Genomic DNA, 22,563 nt, shown 5'->3' with positions numbered 1-22,563 from the left:
AAACTTTTTTCCGAGCATTGTTATCCCCCCACACCAAGCCATCGGGCTGAGATATCTAAAGTAGGACTTAAGAGCCAAGGAGAGTAAGACAGAGCCTGTTGAGAAAGGGAGGCCATCCGTGCACTCAGGCAGGCGCTGAGGCTGTGCAAACTGGACTGGGGTTTCTCAGCCTTGGGGAACCCACTCTTCATTTCTCCTCCATGCCCCTGGGCTGCCTTGCCCATTCCCAGTCCCTCCTTTACCACAAACATACTGTCCAATGAGCTGGGTAGAATTCTCTGTTCACTTACTCCACACTGCCTCTGTTATGTTTCCTTTCCCAAGTATTTTCTAAGATGGGAGATTTTCCCCCAGTTCTATTCCACACGTGTGAAAGCAGCAAGGCAAAAATTTAGGGGAGGGGTATGAAGTGCCTGCACCTGGTTCAGGGGAGCATCTCAGGGTTCAGACGAAGTCTGGCTTCCTGACTCCCGCATCAGCACGCAGACCCCGGGTCCCACCTGTCCTGATTTCTGCATGTGTGAGCGTGTGTGGGAAGGGAATGAGGAGGTGGCTCAGAGCTACCATCAAGGGAGTGATGTCATGCCTAGCCTTGTGGGCTTACCTGAGCAACAGCGGATGAGACAGCCCCCTGCATAGACCCCGGGCCACTCTCCCAGCAGCCCCTCCTGAGCCATCCTCTTTGCTCTGCCTCATCCCCTCCCAGCCTCTTAGTCCAGAACACTAGATGCTTGTCCACAGAACACAGCCCGGTGCTGCGAGGAAAGAGCTAAGCCTGGGAAGGGGCTCTTTTGGGATCAGACCCCCTTCCTCTTTGTCTCCCAACTGCAGTTCTTGCTACAAGGCAGTATTGGCTACAGAGGGGCTTGCTTCTGTTGGGGGCCAGCCCAGGGCTCCCTCCCAGTGCCAATGCACTGAGAACACTGACTCAATAGCAAATCAAAGCAACAGCTGTCCCCACCTCCTTCTCCGCCACCCACTTCCCAGTCTCCGCTCCTCGGAATCTTAACTAAGTCTCTGAGGGGCCCCCTCAGCCTACCACAAGCCCACTACTGCCTCCAGATTCTTCTCTCTTCGGAGCTCGAGAATAGGACATGCTCCTCTGCTCCCTCCTCTCTTGTAGCCGTCCCCCTCCTCACGGTCAGCCCTGCATCCCGAGGCTCTCCACCACCAGAGGCCAGCACACGGGTGCGCGCACACAGCCTGTCCTCAGTCAGCCTTTTCACATCTACGGGCATGGAAGCGCCTCTGCCCCTTGGTGTCCTCTCTGGGGAGACCTGGAAGAGGCCAGTAAGGCCCTGAGTCTGTGAAGAGGCCATTCTTCATGGCTGCAGGAGCTCACAGCTCACCTCACACCACCTCTAACCTGCCTGGCATTTAGGAGCCTTACCTCCTTTGAGGTCCGGGGTCCTGGGGGGCCTCACTACCATCCACAGAGATGGGGAGCAGGGAGGGTAGATGTCACTGAAAGTAAAATCACACCAGCTGGCAACTTAACCTCTGAATCCATTGGCCCCCAGGGCTGCTATCAAATGACAGTGACCACAGGAGACGGGCTTCTAACCACGGGTTCCACAGACTGCCTGTGTGACCTTGCTCAAGTGTCTCAACCTCTCTGAGCCCTGGTTTTTGTTCTTTAAAATGAGATTTGCACTAGGTGCTACTTCAGATTCTTGTCAAGTCTCAAAGTCTATGCTTCTAAGAATGATAGAGGGGAAAATATTTTGGGGAGGATTAGGCATAACAGAAGGAAGAGAGGAATTACTGAACTTAGGTAAGAGGGGGTCAGAAAGGACATCAATTCCATCCTCTGTGTGGTAGAATCAAAAAGATCTTAGGATTAACCACCTCTGGCCATTAGGGGTCAGTAGAAAATGACCAGACATGCAAATCGATGGCTGGGTTTTAGGAAATATACAAAATATATTTATTCATGATATATTGTAGTTTGGTACTTTTTTCTAATATTTGGGTAATTCAAAACATTTGGGATAACGAAGTTTGCTTTTGGTGTTTTGGGGGGTTTTTTGGTTTTGGGTTTTTGTTGGTTTTTTTTTGTTGTTGTTTTTTAGTGAAAAGAGGGTTAACACACAGATAAGCTTTTTGTTTTAACCCCACCCTCACGCCCACCACAGGCGAGCTAGCCAACTAACCCAAAGATTCCCTCCTCCTCATTCAGCCTGGAAAAGCTTAGCCACACACCATTCCAAGCCCAGGAAACAAAAGCCTTTCATTTTCAATGACCTGCTTAGGATGGAACCAAAAGGCATCTGCCAATGTTCAGTAATAAACCTGTTGGAGCCTGGATCAGCCCCTTCCAAACCTAAATCTCTTGGATTATCTAATAGTGTAGGATCCCTGGTTCTGCAAATCTGAACCTCTTGGCCATGCTTCACCAAGCCATGGGACAAATCAACACAACAGGCACTTCTTCTAGTGAAGGTTCTGTTTCCCACCCTATTTACCGTCTATTTTCACTTATATCCTGTGTGCCTCCTGGGATAGTACAGCAAAGCTCAGAGAGTAGTGCCTTCTGGGCCCAAGTGGCTGCTGGGAGCCAGAGGGAAAGGAGATAAACAAGACTCCAGGAGGAAAAGCCAGACAGCAACAGAAAGAACGGAGCGAGGGAACAAGGAGTGAGGTCCCAGGGGCCCTGCAACAGAGAGGGTGGAGGGGAGGCCTGGGTGAGGGAGGCAGGCCGCTGGGGCGAGACTGAGCTCAGAAGTCCCGCAGGAACTGTGAGCTGGAGCATATCTGAACCGAGCCAGGGCATCCTTTAGGTGATCCTGCAGCCTGTGAGGGGACAGAGGCCCATCCCTGAGGAGCAACAGAGAAAGCAGGAAATACACCTGGAAAGACAGAAAATCCCAAATGTCGGAACAACGCCCACCTCTCACAGCCCCAGCTTTTGTCTGACTGTACTCTAGTACAGAGAGAAGGAGGGATTGAGAACCCAGGGGAGGACAGAGTTAGAAAGGGACAGAAGGTGGAAGTAAGAGTTTTTCGACACTCAGGCCCTCCATGCCTTAGATGAGGGAGCAACACGGTGACCTCAGCAGAAGTAGAGTAATTCCTGGCAGCACGCAAGCAAGTATAAAAGTATGAAAGGAGTCCTTTTTTGATCAGGGTGTTGAGCTCTAAAGTCTCTCAGGTCAAAGTGACTCTCCCCAGATCTCGGAGTTATCATCTAAATCAGGACTACATGGGACTACAAGGCCTACCTTCCTCCAGACGCAGAATCAGACATTCACTGATAAAGAAACGTGTGGCTCTGGGCACACAGCAAAGCTCCAGGGGCTGAGTTCTAAATCTGATTTTGCCAGGCCCATTCTCTTCTGTGTGTGATCCAAACATACACAAGAATTCACTAGTAGCTCAGGTCAGGGAAGAATCCGAGCGAGATCCCCTGGCCGGGGAGCCTAGCAGAGGGTGTGGGTAAACGATCCTAAAAGTGGGTCCCTTCAGTATTTTGGGCCACAGCCCCCAGTGTGTTTTTCCCTTGGAGATAACACTCCTCCACCCACCTGTCATGGTAGTCGTGAGGAATAACAAGTAGGCTGGGATGAAGAATATTTTTAACTCTGGAGTTAGAAATGCTGACTCATCATCATCATCACCATCACCATCATCATCAACTCCTACTCAGGGAGCTGGTTTTCTCTAGTCAGGGAAGTAAAGCTCTGGACCCAGGCGCTGGCAAGGCCAGCAATGGTAACATGGGAGCTCTCCGTCCCTGTCCCACCATCCCACCTATGCACCTGTGACTGTGTTCATAGGCCCGGGGGAATGCACTGTAGATTCCCAGAACAGACAGGGCAGGGGAGGCATGAACCAAGCAATTGGAGCTTATACTGGCACATTCTCTTAGACTTCCCTCCTAGCCTCACTCAGACATCCTACATTTTCATTCATTTGAGTCGCTCATTTATTTATTCAATAAATATTTATTGAGCACGTACTATATGTGAGGACATGTGTTATGAGTGGAAAACTGAGTCACAGGTGCCACTGCGCTTTCAAGGGCACACGGTAAGTCTCCAATTCCCACTTCTGCTACTCTCAATGTGAACAATCAATCAGGAGGACATTGGTGGGTGAAAGGGCTACTTTGTCCTTTAAAATGCCGGGAGTCCTTAAGATACTGGAACCCACAGGTAAATAAACCAAGAATTAAGAAACCCCCAAGGCAACTGAGGGCAAACAAGACACTCTTTTTGTTTTCAGCCCAGACACTAGAGTCTTGTGAAAACGTGAGGGGATTCTGTTAGTTTTAACTAGACACATCTGCTGCTTGGTTAACTGAAAAGTCCCGCATTGTAAGGCTTTTGGGGGTAAATGAAGTATCCCCCAGAGGTATAGATGAAGCCACATGAAGAAATCCAATTAACAAGGAAATTCAGTGGGTATAAGCCATCCCATTACCACCACAAGCCGCCATTCCCAACTTGCTACACTGTTATCTTCATCATCTTACAGATGAGCAGTGTGAATGTTGTTTAGTGAGCTGGCCCCGGCCAGCGATCCAGGAAGGAACCTTGACCCCTAGAACTCCTGCCCCCACCCCCCCCCACCACACACACAAAACGCATACTTCTGCAGAGGGAGGCAGTGCAGCGGAGAAGTGCACAAAGTCTGGGCTCTGCGGTCAGAGGGGTCTAAGTTTGACGGCTGTCCCGTCCCAACACTTACTGGCTCCATCGTGTAGATGAGTTACTTAACTTTTCTGAGTCGCAGCCAACTCATCCTTAACATGTGCATACTAGCACCTGTCAAAAAGGGCTGTTCTGGATAATGATCATAGAGCACCTAACTTGGGCTTTGACACATACAAGGTGATCAATAAATATCAATTCCCACCATATTGTAGGTTCTAGAGCTTCAGCCTCGCGATGGTCTACCTTCTCCTTTGTCCTGTTTCTTCCTCCTCCTCTTTGGTTTGCTTTTTCCTCTTCCCTGGCAGATGCTGAGCCTGGTTCTCACAACAGAAGATGCCCAGCATCTTGGAATCATTTATTAAATATTTGTTTATTAAGCCCCTTCCATGTGCAGTATGCTGCATTAGAGCCCGTGCTGGATACAGAGATGAATCAGATATCCCCACCTGTGGAATCTTTATAATTTAGGAGGGAAGCCAAACTTGCAGTACAACACAGAGTGATGCACAACTTAAGAAAAGTAGATCAAGTGTTGCAACTCAGAGAAACCAGAAGCCATTTCCATCCGAGACAATTAAGGAAGACTTACCAGAGCAAATGCCACAGAAAGTAGGCTTTAAGCACTGGTAGGGCTTAGATGTATGAAGATGGGTAGAGGGCATTATCAGCAGGGTTATGGTAGGAAAGGGAATGTAGGCAGGAAAGCCAAGGGTTTATAGAAAACTCAGACTGGCATCATGTCTGGGATATGGGTAGGATAAAGGAAAGACAAAGCTGGAAGGCACAGTGGCGTCAGACTGCCCAGGATCTTGAAGGCCAGCCTAACACATCTGGATATTATCTGCAGACCATGGGAAGTCAGTGAAGGCTCACAAGCAGGAAGACAGTAAGGCCTATTTGAATAGAATCTCTTCATTGCTTTTCCCTATGAGTAGCCTGCCCCCCCCAACAAGTGGCTCTGTGGTCCAAAGTCTGCATTTCCCTCCAGTGTCCTGCCTGAGCAGAAGGTCCACTGTGTCCACTGCAAAGTCCATGCCGCCCTTTCAGAGCGCTCCTGAGTTTTCTTTTCCAACTGGAGTCCACAGAAGGAATTTATGCTGATGTCATAAATGATGAGCACAATCTGAACCCAAAGGCACAAGGCTTTTGCTGCCCCGGTCATAATTTCTGCTACTTATCCATGTTTCTGTTAATAGCATTATAATCACTCATCTGCTGCTGGGGGAATGGCCATTCTGCATTTATCATTACAGGTGCACAGTGTTATAAGAACAGCGAGAAAACTTTCAGGCATACTAACAGACAGTTCTCAAGAGAAGACATGCGATCATAAGTACTCTTCAGAACTAGAGGGAGAAATATCACCGCAGCAGGGAAAGAAACACACACACACAGTTATCTGTTCACCAGCTTCTTAAAACGCTACAAACCAGAGTGAGTTCCCTGGAAATCTACAAACACAATATATGTCATTTATTGGAGGCTATTCATTTTAATTATCTGTCCCCTCATCTGAACAATTCAGTGTGGTTTGAATGCCCTACCTTACCATTTCACATATTCATCCTATACAGGGGGAGAAAATGCCAGCAAAATGCAGGAGGGGAGAGATGAAAGAAATAGAAACAGGAGGGAAAAACAACTGAGGGAATGCAGCAAAAAAGCACAGAGGAAAGAAGGCGCAGGAGAGTGGGACGAAATCCACACTGTTGGGCAGATATATCCTCTGCCTGACTGTGAACAGAGCAGAGGGCCAGGTGTGTCTGAATGAATGACCAGAGCCAATTTAATGCACCAAGAACCTGCTCTGCACTGAGAGCTGAAGATACAAAATGAACAAGGTCAGGGCCGGGTTCTTAACCAGCTCAAAGTTTAGATGGGGAAACTGATAAGTAAACAAGTGTACTGCAATACAATGGGCAGAAATGCCACACGAAAAAAGAGCTGTTGAAAAAGCTTTGAGAGCCCCAAGGGAGAGAGAAAGAGGATTCTTGAGAGGTGTGCTATTTGTGTGCCTTTAGGTAAGTCACTGGACCTCTCTCAACCTCATCTCTAAAAAGCGATTCTGTTGGCTGCCTATCTCTCAAGGTTGTTTTGTCTTTAAATGAACTGGTGGCTGAAGATCCACCCTGCAAACTGAGAAGTCCTGTGCCAAAGTCTGAGAGCGCTATTCCCTCCGCTCCTATTTGGTGCTCACGTAGGGCACATAGTACCAGGACTGGGAGTTGGGGGTTAAGCATGGACCCCTCTCTGGCTTCTCTCTGACCCTCTACCGCCCCAATCTGGCTTTCCACCGTGTGTCCAAGCACCCACAAATACAAAACCTGGAAAAGAAGATGAAACACTCACCAGCGTCAGGTTGCCTCCAGGCTTGAAGTCCGCAGAAGGCAGCAGGGCCAGGGCCTGGCCCCCGGTGGGGGGAAGGGGGGCGGGCACTGCTGGGTCGGAGAGCCCCTGTGTTAGCACTGGCCACCTCTCCTGGCGGCCTCAGTCTTCTTGCCTCCCTTCACCAACACTTTCCCTGTCCCCTTTGCTGCCTACTTCTCTCCGCGGGCTCCAGGTTTTCTGCTGTCTCTACTTTCCCTCCCCATTTGGACATTGGTGCTAACACTCCCGGAGAAGAACGTTTTCTCGAATTTCCTGGAGGATGTGTGTGAGGACCAGTGGAGGCCGGTGACCCCCTGAGGCGCTCTCTCGGGGCCCGAGCCCTCTTCCTCCGCCTCGCCCACCCCGCCACCCCGGCCACCCCCTCCCTCCCCTCTCCTCCCTTGCTCTCCCCCGCAACCTGTCCCTTCTCCCCTTTCCTTCAGATTCCGCAATTGCCCCCCTCGTCCCGTCCCCTTTCTTCAGGCCCCCGTCTCAGTCTGGTCTCGCACCCCCGACCCGCACCCCCGACCGCCCTAGCACCGCGGGGGCAGCGTTGGCCCGTCAGGGTCCCGCGCGCCCGCCCCGCCCCGCCCCGCCCCGCCCGCCAAGTTCCCGCGACTCCCGGCCCGGGACGCGCGGCCGCTCCGGACTCTGCTCAGCAGCCGATGACGTCACTGAGCTTTGCGCCAGTGATTGGCTACTTCTGGGTTTGCGGCGGGAGACTCGGCAGATTCGCGTGGCGGCTTTCTTTGTCCCTCCGCCTCTTCAGGTGGAGCTGGGGACCCAGGCCCTGGGCTCCGTGCCGTGCTTCTCCGGCAGGTGCAGGAGCCACCGGCCGGGAAGACAGGCGGTGACTCAGGCCCTGGGGTTAGTTGTGGCCGGCAGGGGGCAGAGCCAGGGGAATCAAGTGGGCAGCGGGCCGGGCGCAGGAGGAACAGCCCAGACTGCGCGTCCCCTAGCAGGTGGCCGTCGCCGGCCCGCCGCGGTCTGTCTGCAGTGGTAGGGGCCTCAGCTGGAAAGTAACAGCTCTGGACTTGGGATCAGGATTGACTTTCCGATCTTTGTTCTTCTGTTTGTATGACCTTGGGCAAGTCACTTCAGCCTGTTTCCACGCTGCAAAACAGGAACCAGCGTGTTTATTTCACAGGTCTACTAAAAGGATTAAGAGTAAACGTATTTTGTAATTACTAAATCTGTTGTTATTTTAGTAGATAATATGGTGTAGCAGAAAGAATCCTGGATAAGGAATGAAAAATCTTCGCTTATCTTTCATTTTCTGGGATGACCTTCACCAAGTGACTTGTAACCTTTGTAAGCTCCATTGTCCTTATCTGTAAAGTGGGAGAACTGGACCAGAGGATCTTTAAGGTCTCTTCTGGCTCTGACTGGTAAAACTGAGCATCCTCCTTTTATCTCTCCTTCAGAGGAAGAGCTCACTTCCCTTTTCAGGACTCTAGTTAATCTCTCCCCTTTGTGAGAAACCCACCTTCTCTTAGGGATCCTGGAGAACCTGCTTTTCATTAAGGGCCTGCCCTCTCCCCACCCTCAACAACCAACGTATCCCAAATGGTAGCCGCAAATACGTAGGGCTCATCCTTGATGGAGATTCTCTCCCCAGGCTACTGGCAGGAGCAGGATTTGGAGCTGGGAACTCTGGCTCCACTCGGCGAGGCCATCAGCTCCACAGTCTGGAGCAGCTCTGACATGCTGGCCAGTCAAGGTGAGAATCCAGGACCCTCATCTCAATGTCCCTCAGTTCCTTCAGCCATCCTCACATCATCTCCCACTCATGTTGCCTCTGCCCTGTGTTCTCACCCCCTTCATTACCACACAGCTCCATCCGACATTTTAGTTCTTAGTTCCACACCACCAACTTCTCTTGCACCTACGCCTCTTCCCTTACTCCAGTGCAGAGACCTCTGTGTCCCCTACACCTTTTCCCCAAAATAAAATGATTCCAGGAGGAGGGTATTACTCAGAATAAAGAGGTTCTGAAAGACACAATCGAGGTAGAATTCTTCAAAGGGACCCAGGGATAACAGGATTACTGGTCAAAACTTGGTATATGGCGAGCAGTAAATGACAGGTTTCCCAAACCTTTAGTTCAGATGCTTAAGGGATAAATCATGTCCCAGTGTACTCAGCCAGCTCCGTCTCTGGCTCACTAATCTTAAAATCATCGTTTAAATGTTCAAGTTAGACGGTTACTTGAGGAGCATTCCCATGAAAAGGCCCCTGCATTGAGAGTCGAAGAACAGAATCGTAGTCCCCACTGGAGTCCCTGGTTAGTAGAATGATCATAGGCAATCACTCCACCTCCATGGCCTCATTGTCTACATCTGTAAAATGAGGGAATTGGATTCCGTGATCCCTAAGATCCCCCTCAGTTCTGTTATGATTCTAAACACTAAAACCAGTGGCCAGACTTTGTGCACCAACGTGAAGACGGACACCCCGAAGCGCGCGTGCTCGTTATCAAGTCCAGCACACGCCACCTTCTCTCCTCAGGGCCCCTTCTCTGCTAGGAGCATCCATTATGTATTTCTTGGAAATGGAGCTCTGGTGACCAAGGAGGAAAGGAATAACAGACAGGGCAGGGGTAAGGTCAGTGCCAGGGGGAGGATGGGGATTGTTTAAAATTACTCAATTAGGAAACGCAGGAAGTAAGTTCCTTGGCTTCCTATTCAGAGAAGAATAATGCTGCTTAACTGGTTTCGTGCCACCGAAGGGATGGTGCGGATGCTTCAGAATCAGAGCTGGAAGGTGTTGTGCATTTTCGTCCTGTGGAAGTCGCTGCTCTGGGGTCACAGAAAGTCAGTCCTGGAGATGAGGGAGTCAGCATGGGGAGCAGAAGCCAAGCGGTGGGGAACACGGAACAATGTTGGGTGGAGGCAGAAGCGAGGGTCATGCCCTGAGGGCTCCCGGCTAGGCCATCTTGAGGGCCCATTTGGGAGTCAAATGGCTCATCCATATGATACCTTATTCGTCCTTTTTTTTTTTTTTTTTAATTAATTTGACTAAGGAGAGAGGGGTGAGAAAGTATTTCCATCACATGGCAGGGAAAACTTTAATCCTTTACTCTAAAATAACAGGAGGGGGGTGATTTGGGTTGGTGTGTGGAGAGGCCGGTTGTCCGGGTACTGAAAGAGTGTGAGCTGATGATGAAGGGAAGTTATTGTGGGAGGAATTCAAAAGTCTGTGCCAATATGTTTCAGCTTTTCTTTTCTTTCTTTCTTTTTTTTTTTTTTTTAATCTTTTTGGTTGCTTATTCCACAGTTTTATCAGCTACCTCTTATGTAAACGAATGTGGGACCCAAAGCTGGCTCGGCCTTCTCCTCGCTTTTAGTTTTGGGATTATTGGTCTCAACCGCCTTTCCTGTCCTTGCTCGAATAGGCAGGCACAGGCAGGAAGGCAGAGTGTAGAATGACAGATGCGTGTGCGTGCTTTCAAAGTGAACGGCAGAGCCTCTCAGGAAAGATGCATGTGCGGTGCTCTGTGTAGATTTGGGCGCCTTTATTCCCCTAAATGTTTGTGGCCCTGTCAGTTCACTCAGCAAACATTCAACAAGTGACTGTTTTTCTGTGTATTCCGAGCAAGAGGAAATAAGGTCTGTCTCCCCTTCCCCACCACCTCTCTTCCTTCTCTCACGATGCCTTACGAGAACACAGACACCCGGGCCTCGGACCGCCGGGGTTAGATGAGGCACGCTTTGGCCCAGAAGTGGGTGGAGGGGCCGGGGCTTCCTCAGGAAGCTGACCCCCTTGTACTCCTGCAGATAGCCAGCCCTGGACATCGGATGAGACAGTGGTGGCTGGTGGCACCGTGGTGCTCAAGTGCCAAGTGAAAGATCATGAGGACTCGTCTCTGCAGTGGTCTAACCCTGCCCAGCAGACTCTCTACTTTGGCGAGAAGAGAGGTACTGTCCCAGGTGTCCTCTCTCCGGGGGCACTGTGGGCTGGGGCAGGGGTCTGCGGAGCCCGGGGCTATATGTGCCTGGGGTGCGGAGGCTGGGCACTGGGAAGACATGCTGTTGGAGGAGGCAGCTACGCCAGGGGCTCCTCCCCTGGCTCCAGAAAAACTAGTGTCACAGCTCTGACCTGAACCATGCACGGTCCCACGGGGTCCTCCCTGGCGACACCCCAAAGCAGCCCTAGGATTTAGCTGGTGTCAGTGTTGCCCCGTGTACTTCACACGGCAGCCCACGAGATTCAAGCCTACTGCTCTGAGCGTCCCTGAGGCTGCTGTGCCTGCCCAGTGGCTCAGGAAAGTGACTGACCGCATAAAGACTGCTCAAACTCAGAAGCAGTTTTCCCTGCCCCGAACCATGCTAGACCCCTTCTCCCAAAGACTCTGGCCTGGGCCTGGAAGATGAACAGTGCCAGTAAAAGCCCTGCTTCCCATTCTCCCGATGTCCCCAGCCCTTCGTGATAATCGGATCCAGCTGGTTAGATCCACACCACATGAGCTCAGCATCAGCATCAGCAACGTGGCCCTGGCGGATGAGGGCGAGTACACGTGCTCCATCTTCACCATGCCCGTGAGGACCGCCAAGTCCCTCGTCACTGTGCTCGGTGAGGCTCCCCAACCCCAGGGGCTCCACAGTGGGCTTCCTTGCAAACACAGCTCCTAGGTGAGCCCCCGAGGCAGCCAGAGGCCAGGCAAGTCTCCAAGCATTTGGGAAAACTTCAGTCTGTGCTTCCTTCACAATGGAACCAAGTGCAAATAGCACTGGGTTCTGATCTTTTCTCCTCTACTTACTGTGTGCTCTGGGAGGAATCTCTTATTCTCTCTGAGCCTGAATTTCCTAACCTGTGATAGAAAGATGCTAACGTCTATTCCATGAACCTCCCAAGATTATATGAGGAAAACGAGAAGTACTTGTAGTGTATGATTCTATTGTCCAAGTACCCCAGCCGCTTACATGCTCTTACCTGGGTCCTACATTTCAGTTTTCTTCCTTGCTCCCCTGAGCTTCACACCATTTCTTTAGCCAGCCAGTTTTGCTGTGGGGTGTCAGGTCATGTATCAGATCTTCCCTGTGTGTCCTTACAGAAGAGATTGAAGGGAAAGATGATTTCTCTAGTCTTCTACCCATTCTAAACCAAAGTAGGACTCATGCATCCTGACTCCTCTCCCCCTCCCCCCCGCCACTGAGGGGCCATCTCTGCAGGGAGAGCTGAGGTCACCTCATGGTGCCTCTCCTTCCTATCTTGGCCATCCCCCGTCCATGGCAGGAATCCCACAGAAGCCCATAATTACTGGCTACAAGTCCTCATTACGGGAAAAGGAGACAACCACCCTAAACTGTCAGTCTTCTGGAAGCAAACCTGCAGCCCAGCTCACCTGGCGGAAGGGCGACCAAGAGCTCCATGGTACGTCCCCCTGCTTTGGGGTTCAGAAGGAGGTGGTGGGGTGGGTGAGGAAGAGAGGGGTACATGTCTGTGTATGTGCACATTAGCGTGGTGCAGAAGGAGAAGGACAGATATTCTGTGCACACTCGTGTGTGTGTGTGTGTGTGTGTGTGCTAGGGCCTACATTCTCCCTGTGTGTACATAACCATTTCACAACTTTCTAAGTTTGTCTAAGTTGAGACTCGCCATCTGTATGTCTGCCGTGGGGCCCACACTGTATCTGTATGTTCGGGCTCACTCTGTGTGTGTGCGTGTGTGTGTGTCTGTTCTGTACTCCAGGAGAACCAACCCGCGTTCAGGAAGATCCCAATGGTAAAACCTTCACCGTGAGCAGCTCAGTGACGTTCCAGGTTTCCCGTGAGGATGATGGGGCTGACATCGTATGCTCTGTGAACCACGAGTCCCTAAAGGGGGCCGACAGATCCACCTCTCAACGCATCGAAGTTCTATGTATGTGGTGGGCTTCTGGGTGAAGAAGGATCAGGTATGAGATGGTGGGGGGGGAGAAAGCGCTCGTGGCTCTATGCGAAGCACCGTGCACAGATAAGTGATGAGGGGTGACAGCGCCAGGCCAGGAGTCAGCAAGCTTTTCAGTAAAGGGCTCCATAGCAAGTATTTGAGGCTTTGGGGGTCACATGGTCTCTGTCTCAACTACTTAACTCTGCTGTTGCTGCCGGAAAATAGCCATAAACAGTATGTCAACACATTAGTGTGGCCGCATTCCAATAAAACTTTATTCACAAAAACACAGAGCTGGCAGGATTTGGCCCCAGAGCAAGTTTACTAAGGCCTGAGCTAGGCCAGGGTTATGCAGCTAGATTGTAAGCTCTAGTGGTAACTATAGCAAGCCAGGGGTCAGAAGATGCAGGTGCTAGTCTGCCCCCCGCCCCCCCCTCTCCAGGCTCTGTGAGGTTAAGAAAATGGCTTTACCCACTGAGCTTGACTCTTTATTTGCTCTATAAGAAGATGAACCTGGTGATCACTAAGGCTTTTTCCTAGACCAACATACTGTGATTTCAGGATCCCAGATTTTCCCTGTGGTCCTCCTCGTCTGCCCCAGCTCTGCAAGTGTTCTTGGCTCTCTGACCTACAATGGCCACTGTCGTAGTCCCTACTTGGAACCTTTCCAAGGGTCTTCGTTTCTCTGTGGAATCTGCCTTGGGTGTGGACAGGAAACTTCCACCCTCACCTGAGGAAATTTGTTAAGTTTTCTGAGTCAGGGAACCAAGAAAAAAGAAAAGAAAGTACCGAGGCAGAAGACAGAGAGTTATAAAATAATGCATTTCTTATCCTAATTTATCTAGAGGCGGGCATTTTCCTAAAATAACTCAGCTGCTTCATCTTCTTTCTTATGGAAGACCCAGGACTGAACTTGGCACTCTTCAAAATTGCTAGACCCATTGCTGAAACCTGAATGTGAGGCAGGTTTGGGGCAGTGTCGCTTCCCATTTGGCAAACTCTCCAGCTGGCGGCAGACGGCCCCGATTCCAGCTGCGGGGCCACCACCAACTCGCTGTGCCCCTTTCACCAAACTTGCCATCTCCCAGGGGCTGCTTACTTCCCGGAGGTAGCGTGAAGGTCAAGGGGAAAATATCTGTGAAAGAACTGTGCAGACTTCAGAGTTGTCTATTGCTGTAAGGTGTTTCTCTGCTGATTAGTTAGAAGTGTGGGGCCCCAGGCCCGGGTCCCTGTCTAGGGCTCAGGAAGGCCCTCCCATGTCCGAACCCCGCAGACTTCTCTGTCAGGTACCAGGCCATCTGGCGCTGACTCTCTAGGCCCAACTGTGATCAGCAGTCAGTCAACAAGTGCTGGACTCCAGGCACTGTGCTAGAGATTTCTATGGCTGTGGGGCCCTGGAGCACCCATCTTCTCACCTGGCCTGATGCTCTTTGTCCTGTTTGATCTGACAGAAACACGTTCATTAACTGGTTGTTAAGGTTGGCTCTGTCCTTAGGGGAAGCTCGGCCTCTTTATCTGTTGTTCTAAACCAGCATCTGGCTGTGTTGTGCGTGCGGCCATCTGGACCCAGCCTCCCAGCAGCCCTTTGGCGCCGGGGCAGACGCCATCACTCCTTCACAGAGCTCATCTATACCCTGTCAGTGTCTGCCGCCCAGATACGACCCCCACCTCTTGTTGTTGGGGAGCTCTTACTTCACTGTTGGACTGACGGTGGAAAATGATATCTTATGTTCCCTTGTTGCTTTCAGTTTAAACTCCCAGCAGAACAGAGAGGATGGAGAGAGTGTGAGCTCAATAAACGATCCAGTTCAAGTTCACTGGTTACCAAAAATGTGTATTAAGTCGACCCTTTCTCAGCTCTCTGTTAGGACGTCCTTTCGGTCCCCACCACGACAGATCTTCAGAAATCCTACCTCTACGGGGTTGCAGTGCGAATCCCACGCGCGTTCAGTAGCAACCGTGGACTGGGCTCGCGGCAGGCGGGGGGTGGAGGCCTCCGTCCCCGGCCCCGCCAGCGCTTGAGACTTCTCGGGATGGAAGCCGTAATGCGCAACTGGATGATGGCGGGATGGCGGTCCTCCTGGATGACGGACGGTGTGGCCATTGTGCGCTGATGCCCTTTCCTTCTCCACAGACACACCGACGGCGAAGATTAGGCCAGACCCCCCACACCCCCGCGAGGGCCAGAAACTGCTACTGCACTGTGAGGGCCGTGGCAATCCCGTGTAAGAGGATCCGCTTCCCGCCCCAGCGCACCTCTGCACCTCAGACTGTGATCTTCCCTTAGAGTCTCCCCGTCGCCCCCTCCTGTCAGCCTCTTGCCTTCCCTGTCCCTGCCCTGCGCCGTCCGTCCCCCACCTGTTTCTCCTGCAAAGCAGCAGAAGGGGGGCACTCTCTGGCTGCCCCCATGGTCCCCGTAGGATCCACCAAGTCACAGTCAGATACGAGTCAGGAAATCACCCTCATCCTCAGGTCGAACCCCAAGGGGTCACCCCCCCTTCAGCACCTCGTGCCCGTGGCCCCTGTAAGTCCTTCAGGCTGCGTCAAACCGTCCTTGACTTCCTCCACCCAGGTGTTTTTCTGTCTCCCTTCAGCCCCCTGGCCTGCTCTCTCCCAAACACGTGAGATTTCTCTGCCTCCACAGACCCCAGCAGTACCTGTGGGAGAAGGAGGGCAGTGTGCCCCCGCTAAAGATGACCCAGGAGAGTGCCCTGATCTTCCCCTTCCTCAACAAGAGCGACAGTGGGACGTACGGTTGCACAGCCACCAGCAACATGGGCAGCTACAAGGCCTACTACACGCTCAACGTGAACGGTGAGCCGTCCCAGCCCTCCCCCGCATCCCCCTCGCCCTGTCCGCCCAGCCCACGCCCTGTGTCTCGGCTCCTGAGAGCAGCCCTTGCTGTGCCCTTGGGGAAAGGGAGGGGACAAGAGCCCACCGCGGAAGGGCCTGGGACTTGGGCTCTAGGTCCGCTCTGGAATGTGTAATACGGAAGCAATCAGCAGGATGGCAGGCTCTCGTCTGCCTGGTTAGCACTGGTGGCCCACCGGACACCGTCCTCCCCCCTCTGCGCTCCCCAGGCAGCAACAACTACAGTTCTGTGTGGAGAGGCCCCAGAGTCTCACCGGGGCCAGTGTGAGAGTTCCCCTTTCCAGTGGGCTGTCTCAGGGCTGCCACTCTGTGACCCACAGGGGACGCGTGGTGCCACCACCACCTCCTCCTTGCTGCAGACCTTGGACAGGGCAGGGTGGGTCCAGGCAGAACACAGAGGTCTGCTGGTACGACGCTGAGACACAGGGCATTTTCTCCGATGCCTTATCTCCCAGAGACACTAGTGATGCTTCTTCTCTGAAGCTCTTCCCAAAAGTGTGACCACAAAACCCAGGAGCCGTGACAGGCTGGCACAGAGGTCCCCCTTTTGGAGAGTGGGCAGAATTTTTGAAGATCCCAGTGGCAGTGGGGTCCTGCCAGAAAACCTTATAAGCTCAAAATAGGGGAAATGCATTGTCGGGGGAACACCAGAGGCTCCCTTGCTGGAAATGCCCGTTCAGTCAGTGAGGTGATGGCAGTCGGGCCTCCCATGGGTAAGAGACCTGAGACCCGTGGCAGCGTGGTGTTTGTGTAGATGGGGTGAATCTGACTCCAGGACAGGCCTGGGTATGTGGGAACTGCCTCAGCACCACAAGCAAAGCTAGTGTAGGATGCCAACATCAAGGACCAGTGTCAGCCCCCAGATCTCCCCCCGCCAATTCCGAGGGTGACCGGCAGGGCGCTGAAAGTTCTTGGCCCCTGTGGTTGGTGGTTGGTCTCCTGCGGGCCCGCCCTCCCCCACCCAGTCCTGTCTCACCGCGTCCACTTCCAGTGCTGACACCCGGCGGTAGGAGGAGGTTCTGCATCTCCTTCCAGGCGTCTCCTGAGCAGTCCTGGCCCCCCCAGCCTGGAAGGAATAAAGGAGTTCCAGCAGAGACAGGGATCTGTAACTGATGACCCCACACGTCATTTTGGCCATGGAAAGCTCTGTTTTTCTAAGGCATTTCCATTTCCATAGCCTCGGAACAATTATGCAGCATTAATTTTTTTTTTTTTTTTTTAGTGTGGACTGTGTGTCACCTGCTGCCCGGGAGAAAGACAGGGGCGACGTCCCTCTGCTTCTTCCCATTCAACACCCTCACACCCACCTCATCATATCATGGAGCCCCCAGGCCAATCCTCCACCCATCCCCAAGCAGAGCATAAAAAAACAAAACATAAATGTTTTCTTGTCAAATTAGCCATAGCAACAGTCAAGGAACCAAGAAGCTGGCCCAGTCGAGCTTGAGGAGACGTAAGATAGGAAAGACAAAATATACAAGGAGTCCGTGGGGCATCAAGACTCAAGCTGAGTCTGTGGGAAAACAGCAGCACTCCCATGGGTGGGAGAGTTGTATCTACGGCTAATGTAGTTTTGGACACATCAGAACTGTGTCCTGGGCCTGGGCACTGTCTTGGATATTTGGGACCCAGACTAGGCTGGTGCTGTCCGTGGCATGCCTGGCCCAGTGTGTGCTCTGAGGATCTACACACCCCCCCACCCCGTAGATGCTGCAGTGGAGGGCAGAGACATTAGCCACCATGGGAGGAAGCTTGGGGTGGGGGCAGGGGGGGTTGCATCCATGAAGGAAGTCTTTGCCTTTCCCACAGACCTCTGGATGGTGGGATGTGATGCTGGAGTCCCAGACCTCCCGGAGGAGGCGTGCTGGAGGACTGGGATGTTGTTGCATCTCAGAACTGCTCTTTACACAGCAGCCGTAGTCCGTGGCACTCTGGGAGGTGCTGTCAGAGTCCCCATTCACAGCTTCGTCGGTGTTCCACTGCCCCTCCTCTGTCTGGTCTCCGGGGGACGGGGAATAGGTTGAGGGCCCCGCTAGAGAGGCCAGCTCTGAATGGCAAACAGACAGGAAGTAAGAGGGCCTGGAGGAGATAGAAGGAATAGTCTGATACCCCGAAAGTAAAAGCAAGAGCGAGAACAAGAGACGATGTAGGCATTAAAGCAGTGAACTTTGACCAAAGCTTCCATGCCAGAACCAATTTAAAGGGTTGAGTGTGAGCAGATTTGTCCATTTATTCAGGAATACATAATTGTTTTAAACAATTACTGTGTTCCAGACACTGTGTAAGAAAAAAGGGTACAAAACAAGGCATATCCCTCCTGCCGTATGATCCAGTCCGTTCTGCTGGCGTCAGCCCGTGTTCTGTGCTGAGTCCGATTGCCCACGGCCAGACCAGAGACACTCTAAGACCAGGGCTCTCCCCAGGTCTGACTGTGTGCATCCCTCCCCGCAGACCCCAGCCCGGTACCCTCGTCCTCCAGCACTTACCACGCCGTCATTGGTGGGATCGTGGCATTCATCGTCTTCCTGCTGCTCATCCTGCTCATCTTCCTCGGCCACTACTTGATCCGGCACAAAGGTCAGAGGCAGCGGGGAGCCTGAGGGCAGGTAGGGAGGCAGCCAGGAGCCGGCTGCAGGACGGGCCTTTGGGGACTCAGCTGGCCCCTTGGAGTGTGAGAGGAAGAAAGAAGACAGCCAGCCCTGTGATGACTGAGCACCACCAACCCGCAGTAGAGCCTGATCCCTCGGTGATCACCCAAGTAAAATGGAGCCTTCCCACTCAGTCCGCGGCTGCTCCCACACCGCTCTGCCCCCAGGGTCTCGTGCTTTCAGGCAGAGACCTGCCGACTCTGCCACTCCGTCCCATCTCTTCCTGCGCTGGCTTCCTTTCTCATCTCTTTGTCCTTTGGTCCCCCGGCGCCTTGTCCCCACACCATCTCTCCTCTCCTCTCCTGTATCCAAGCCTGCTGACTCCTCACAGACTTTCCCTCTGTACCTACTTTAGCCAGCAGTCCAACTGCATGGGCTGACCCGGATCTCAGCTACCTGCTCGTGGCTGACCTGCAGTTTCCCTGTCCCCAACCTAGGGTGGGCATGCATGCTCGCTACACACCTGCTCACGTGTACACACATGCATGTGCACACAGGTGCACACATATGCACATATGGAGGCACACATGTATGCATACACACATGTGCACGCAGGTACACGCATATACTCACACATACACATACGTGCACACATACCCACGGGTGTACACGTAGACCCACACACACCTAGAGGTGCGCACATATACATGCGCACATTCACATGTACACATATACACACGGGCGCACATACATGCTTATACACACATGTGCACGCAGGTACACGCATATACTCACACATACACATACGTGCACACATACCCACGGGTGTACACGTAGACACACACACACCTAGAGGTGTGCACATGTACATGCACACATTCACATGTACACATATACACACAGGCGCACATACATGCTTATGCACACATGTGCAGATGCACACATACACGCATACCTGCACACACAGGTACACACATGTACATGTACATACTCACATGTATGCATAAACATAGAGGCGCACACATGCTTATGCACACATGTGCAGACACATGCACATGCATACGTGCACACATACAGATACACAGAGACACATACACACCTATAGGAGCACACATGTACATGCGTGTACTCACACGCATGCACACACTTACACATGTGCAGACACATGCACATGCATACGTGCACACATACATGTACACACAGAGACACATACACACCTATAGGAGCACACATGTACATGCGTGTACTCACATGCACACACATGTGCAGACACATGCACATGCATACGTGCACACATACAGGTACACACAGACACATACACACCTATAGGAGCACACATGTACATGCATGTACTCACACGCACACACACTTACACATGTGCAGACACACATGCACATGCATACATGCACTCATACAGGTACACAGAGACACACCTATAGGAGCACACATGTACATGCGTGTACTCACACGCACACACTTACACATGTGCAGACACACGTGCACATGCATACGTGCACACATACATGTACACAGAGACACATACACACCTATAGGAGCACACATGTACATGTGTGTACTGACATGCACACACATGTGCAGACACACATGCACATGCATACGTGCACACCTACAGGTACACAGAGACACATACACACCCATTGGAGCACACATGTACATGTGTGTGTTCACACACACACACTTACACACGTGTAGGCACGCATACCCATGCATACACCCATACACACGTACCTGTGTATGTATACACACATATACACACCCATGCACCTATACACACGCACACATGGGCTTTTTTTCCTGTTTTATAAATAAGATTCTAATTAAGGACTGCATTCATTCATTAATTCATGAGGTGTGGTCAGGTGATGGATGTTGGCAGCAAGATGCAAATTGGGTCAGGTGGGGAGGTAGAAAGCTCTAAGCAGGAGAAACATTGCAGGAACGGCTGTGGTGGGCGGGCAGGGCAGGGCAGGGGTGGGGGGTGGGCTTCAGAGGTGTGGAAACTGCTCCTGAAACTGACAGGAGGAGCTTCTCCCTCTCTGCAGGAACCTACCTGACACATGAGGCCAAAGGCTCGGACGACGCCCCGGACGCAGACACGGCCATCATCAATGCAGAAGGCGGGCAGTCGGGCGGGGACGACAAGAAGGAGTATTTCATCTAGAGGCGCCCAGCCACCTCCTGCGCCCCCCAGGGGCCCCACGGGGACTGCTGGGACCATCACCAACCTGGACTTGTACAGAGCGACCCCAGGGCCGCCCCTCCCGCTTGCTCCCCAGCCCTCCCCACCCCCCTGTACAGAATGTCTGCTTTGGGTGCGGTTTTGTACTCGGTTTGGAATGGGGAGGGAGGAGGGCGGGGGGGAGGGAGGGTTGCCCTCAGCCCTTTCCGTGGCTTCTCTGCGTTTGGGTTATTATTATTTTTATAACAATCCCAAATCAAATCCGTCTCCAGGCTGGAGGGGCAGGGGCCCTGGGTGAGGAAAACAACAACCCTGGAGTGTTAGGAGGAGAGTGAAGGCGGAGGGGTGAGGACAGGGAGCCAAGCCGGGCTGGTGTGGGGGGCCCTCCCCGGCCCTCCGCCCTCCGTCCTCTACCATGGAGCAGCTTCCTGGCCTCCGGGGGGGCAATGGGGAGGTGGTAAGCAGAAGCTGGAGGGGGCTTTTCCTCTGCTAGTCACGCACCTCAAGCTACGGACAGGGAAGCAGGTACCACCCGGTCACCCCTCCTCCAGCACAACGGGAAAGGGGTGAGTGGGGGCCCCGAGGAGGTGTGACCCGCAGGTGGAAGGCAGCCACGCAGGGACCCAGGGCTTCCGCATGGGGAGGACGCAGGTCCCTGCCCGGAGGGGGTAGATCTGCAGGGGGAGGATGGCGGAGAGGGCCGTTTTACCCCTCACCCCTAGGGCGAAGGAAGCCAGGCCCCCGGGGGGGGGGGGGGGGGAGGGAAGCTCCAGCAGCTGTGGGAGAGGCGCTGCTCCCGGCCCCTGGCTCTGACCCGAGCCCCGCTGTCGCTCGGCCACCGCTTCTCTCCGGCATCGCTCGGCAACCACTCCTCCCGTCTTGTGCCGCCTGTGCCCCTTCCCGTTCCCACAGCAGCCAGGCAGACATAACAACAAAAATACTAAAAGGCGCTTCGCTGCACTGAGCTGTGTCCTGCCCAGACGAGGGGCGTAATGTGAACTCTGTGAGTGTGTGGTTACGGTGTCCGTGCTTGTGTCCGTGTGTACATGCACATGTGTGTGAGACAGAGCCGGAGGGGGCGCCCGGGCGGGGGGGGGGCTGGGACGCTGCAAGGAGGGCTTCGGGCGGGCCGGGCTCCTAATCAGGCTGTGGACCTCACCTGGGCTGTGGCTCCGTCCCCGTGTGTCCCAGGCCACCCTCAGTGCCCATTGGTCATGGAGAAAACAGTCCCAGGATGTGTTTTGCTCAGTTGTCCATCTCGTCTCTCCCTAAAACACAGAGCATTCAAGCCCTGCCTCAGTTTCCCTTCTCAGAGCCACGGAGCCCGTGCCACAGCTTTGCTATGCACCCCTCAGGCCGCTCCCTGGCACCGACCCTGGGAGGACCGCTGTCACTTCTTTCCCCTACAGTCTGTCCCCTGCGCGGCGAGGGCTGGGGGTGAGACCTCGGTCTCCTTCCCATTTCCACTCCTGCTTTTGATTTTCTGTCTTCCTTCATTGCCGTGGAGATGAGGTTGCCCACACTCCCTGAGCCAGGGTGCCCCTCGGCGCCGCTCACCCCTCCGGCACATCCTCCCTGCTGCGTCCGCCAGGCTCGCCCACCCCCTCCGTTCAGGTCATAGCCTCGTGAATCTTCCAGCCACTGGTTAGGGCCCTTGGGCACTGCAGGCACCCCCCACCTCAGCCAGGGCCCCCCCCCACAGCAGCAAGGCAGCCTAGGGCCCCAGGCCTGTCGGCTCCCTGTCTCCCAGCACCTTTCCTCTTTGAGCTGAACCACTCTGTCCATATTACACAGAAGCCATATTTGTACGGGGGGCGGGGGGGAGGGGCCGTTGTGCTGTGTGTGTCTGTCTGTGGGGGGGGGGAGGGGAGCAGGGAGGGGATCGTGTATCTTTATAATCTTTCTAACTCTCCTGTGCTAATCTCAGAGGGGCCACCCTCAATATATCTGGATTATCCGTGTCGTCCGGCTGCCTCCTTCTTGCTCCAGTTGGGACGTGTGCGTGTGAGGG

The 22,563-nt window shown here is 53.2% G+C and overlaps 1 protein-coding gene across 2 annotated transcripts in view; it reads left to right on the top strand.

Moving 5' to 3' along the window:
• The window catches only part of CADM3 (cell adhesion molecule 3), a 31,263-nt gene extending 8,745 nt beyond the window's left edge, over positions 1 to 22,518 (top strand). The window contains exons 2-10 of one of the 2 annotated variants that reach the window (XM_032397171.1): positions 8,641 to 8,742; positions 10,799 to 10,939; positions 11,442 to 11,594; positions 12,258 to 12,395; positions 12,714 to 12,884; positions 15,028 to 15,118; positions 15,538 to 15,707; positions 18,216 to 18,341; positions 20,416 to 22,518. In XM_032397171.1, coding sequence (XP_032253062.1) covers positions 8,641 to 8,742; positions 10,799 to 10,939; positions 11,442 to 11,594; positions 12,258 to 12,395; positions 12,714 to 12,884; positions 15,028 to 15,118; positions 15,538 to 15,707; positions 18,216 to 18,341; positions 20,416 to 20,534 — 1,211 coding nt within the window. In that variant the 3' untranslated portion in view covers positions 20,535 to 22,518. The remainder of the gene's footprint in view (positions 1 to 8,640; positions 8,743 to 10,798; positions 10,940 to 11,441; positions 11,595 to 12,257; positions 12,396 to 12,713; positions 12,885 to 15,027; positions 15,119 to 15,537; positions 15,708 to 18,215; positions 18,342 to 20,415) is intronic. The other variant, XM_032397172.1, reaches the window with a different exon arrangement.
• Positions 22,519 to 22,563: the final 45 nt, after the last annotated feature.

Source organism: Phoca vitulina, unplaced genomic scaffold, assembly GCF_004348235.1.
Source record: "Phoca vitulina isolate PV1807 unplaced genomic scaffold, GSC_HSeal_1.0 scaffold97, whole genome shotgun sequence".
Classification (NCBI taxonomy): Eukaryota; Metazoa; Chordata; class Mammalia; order Carnivora; family Phocidae; genus Phoca; species Phoca vitulina.
This window is presented reverse-complemented; position numbering and strand designations above follow the sequence as displayed.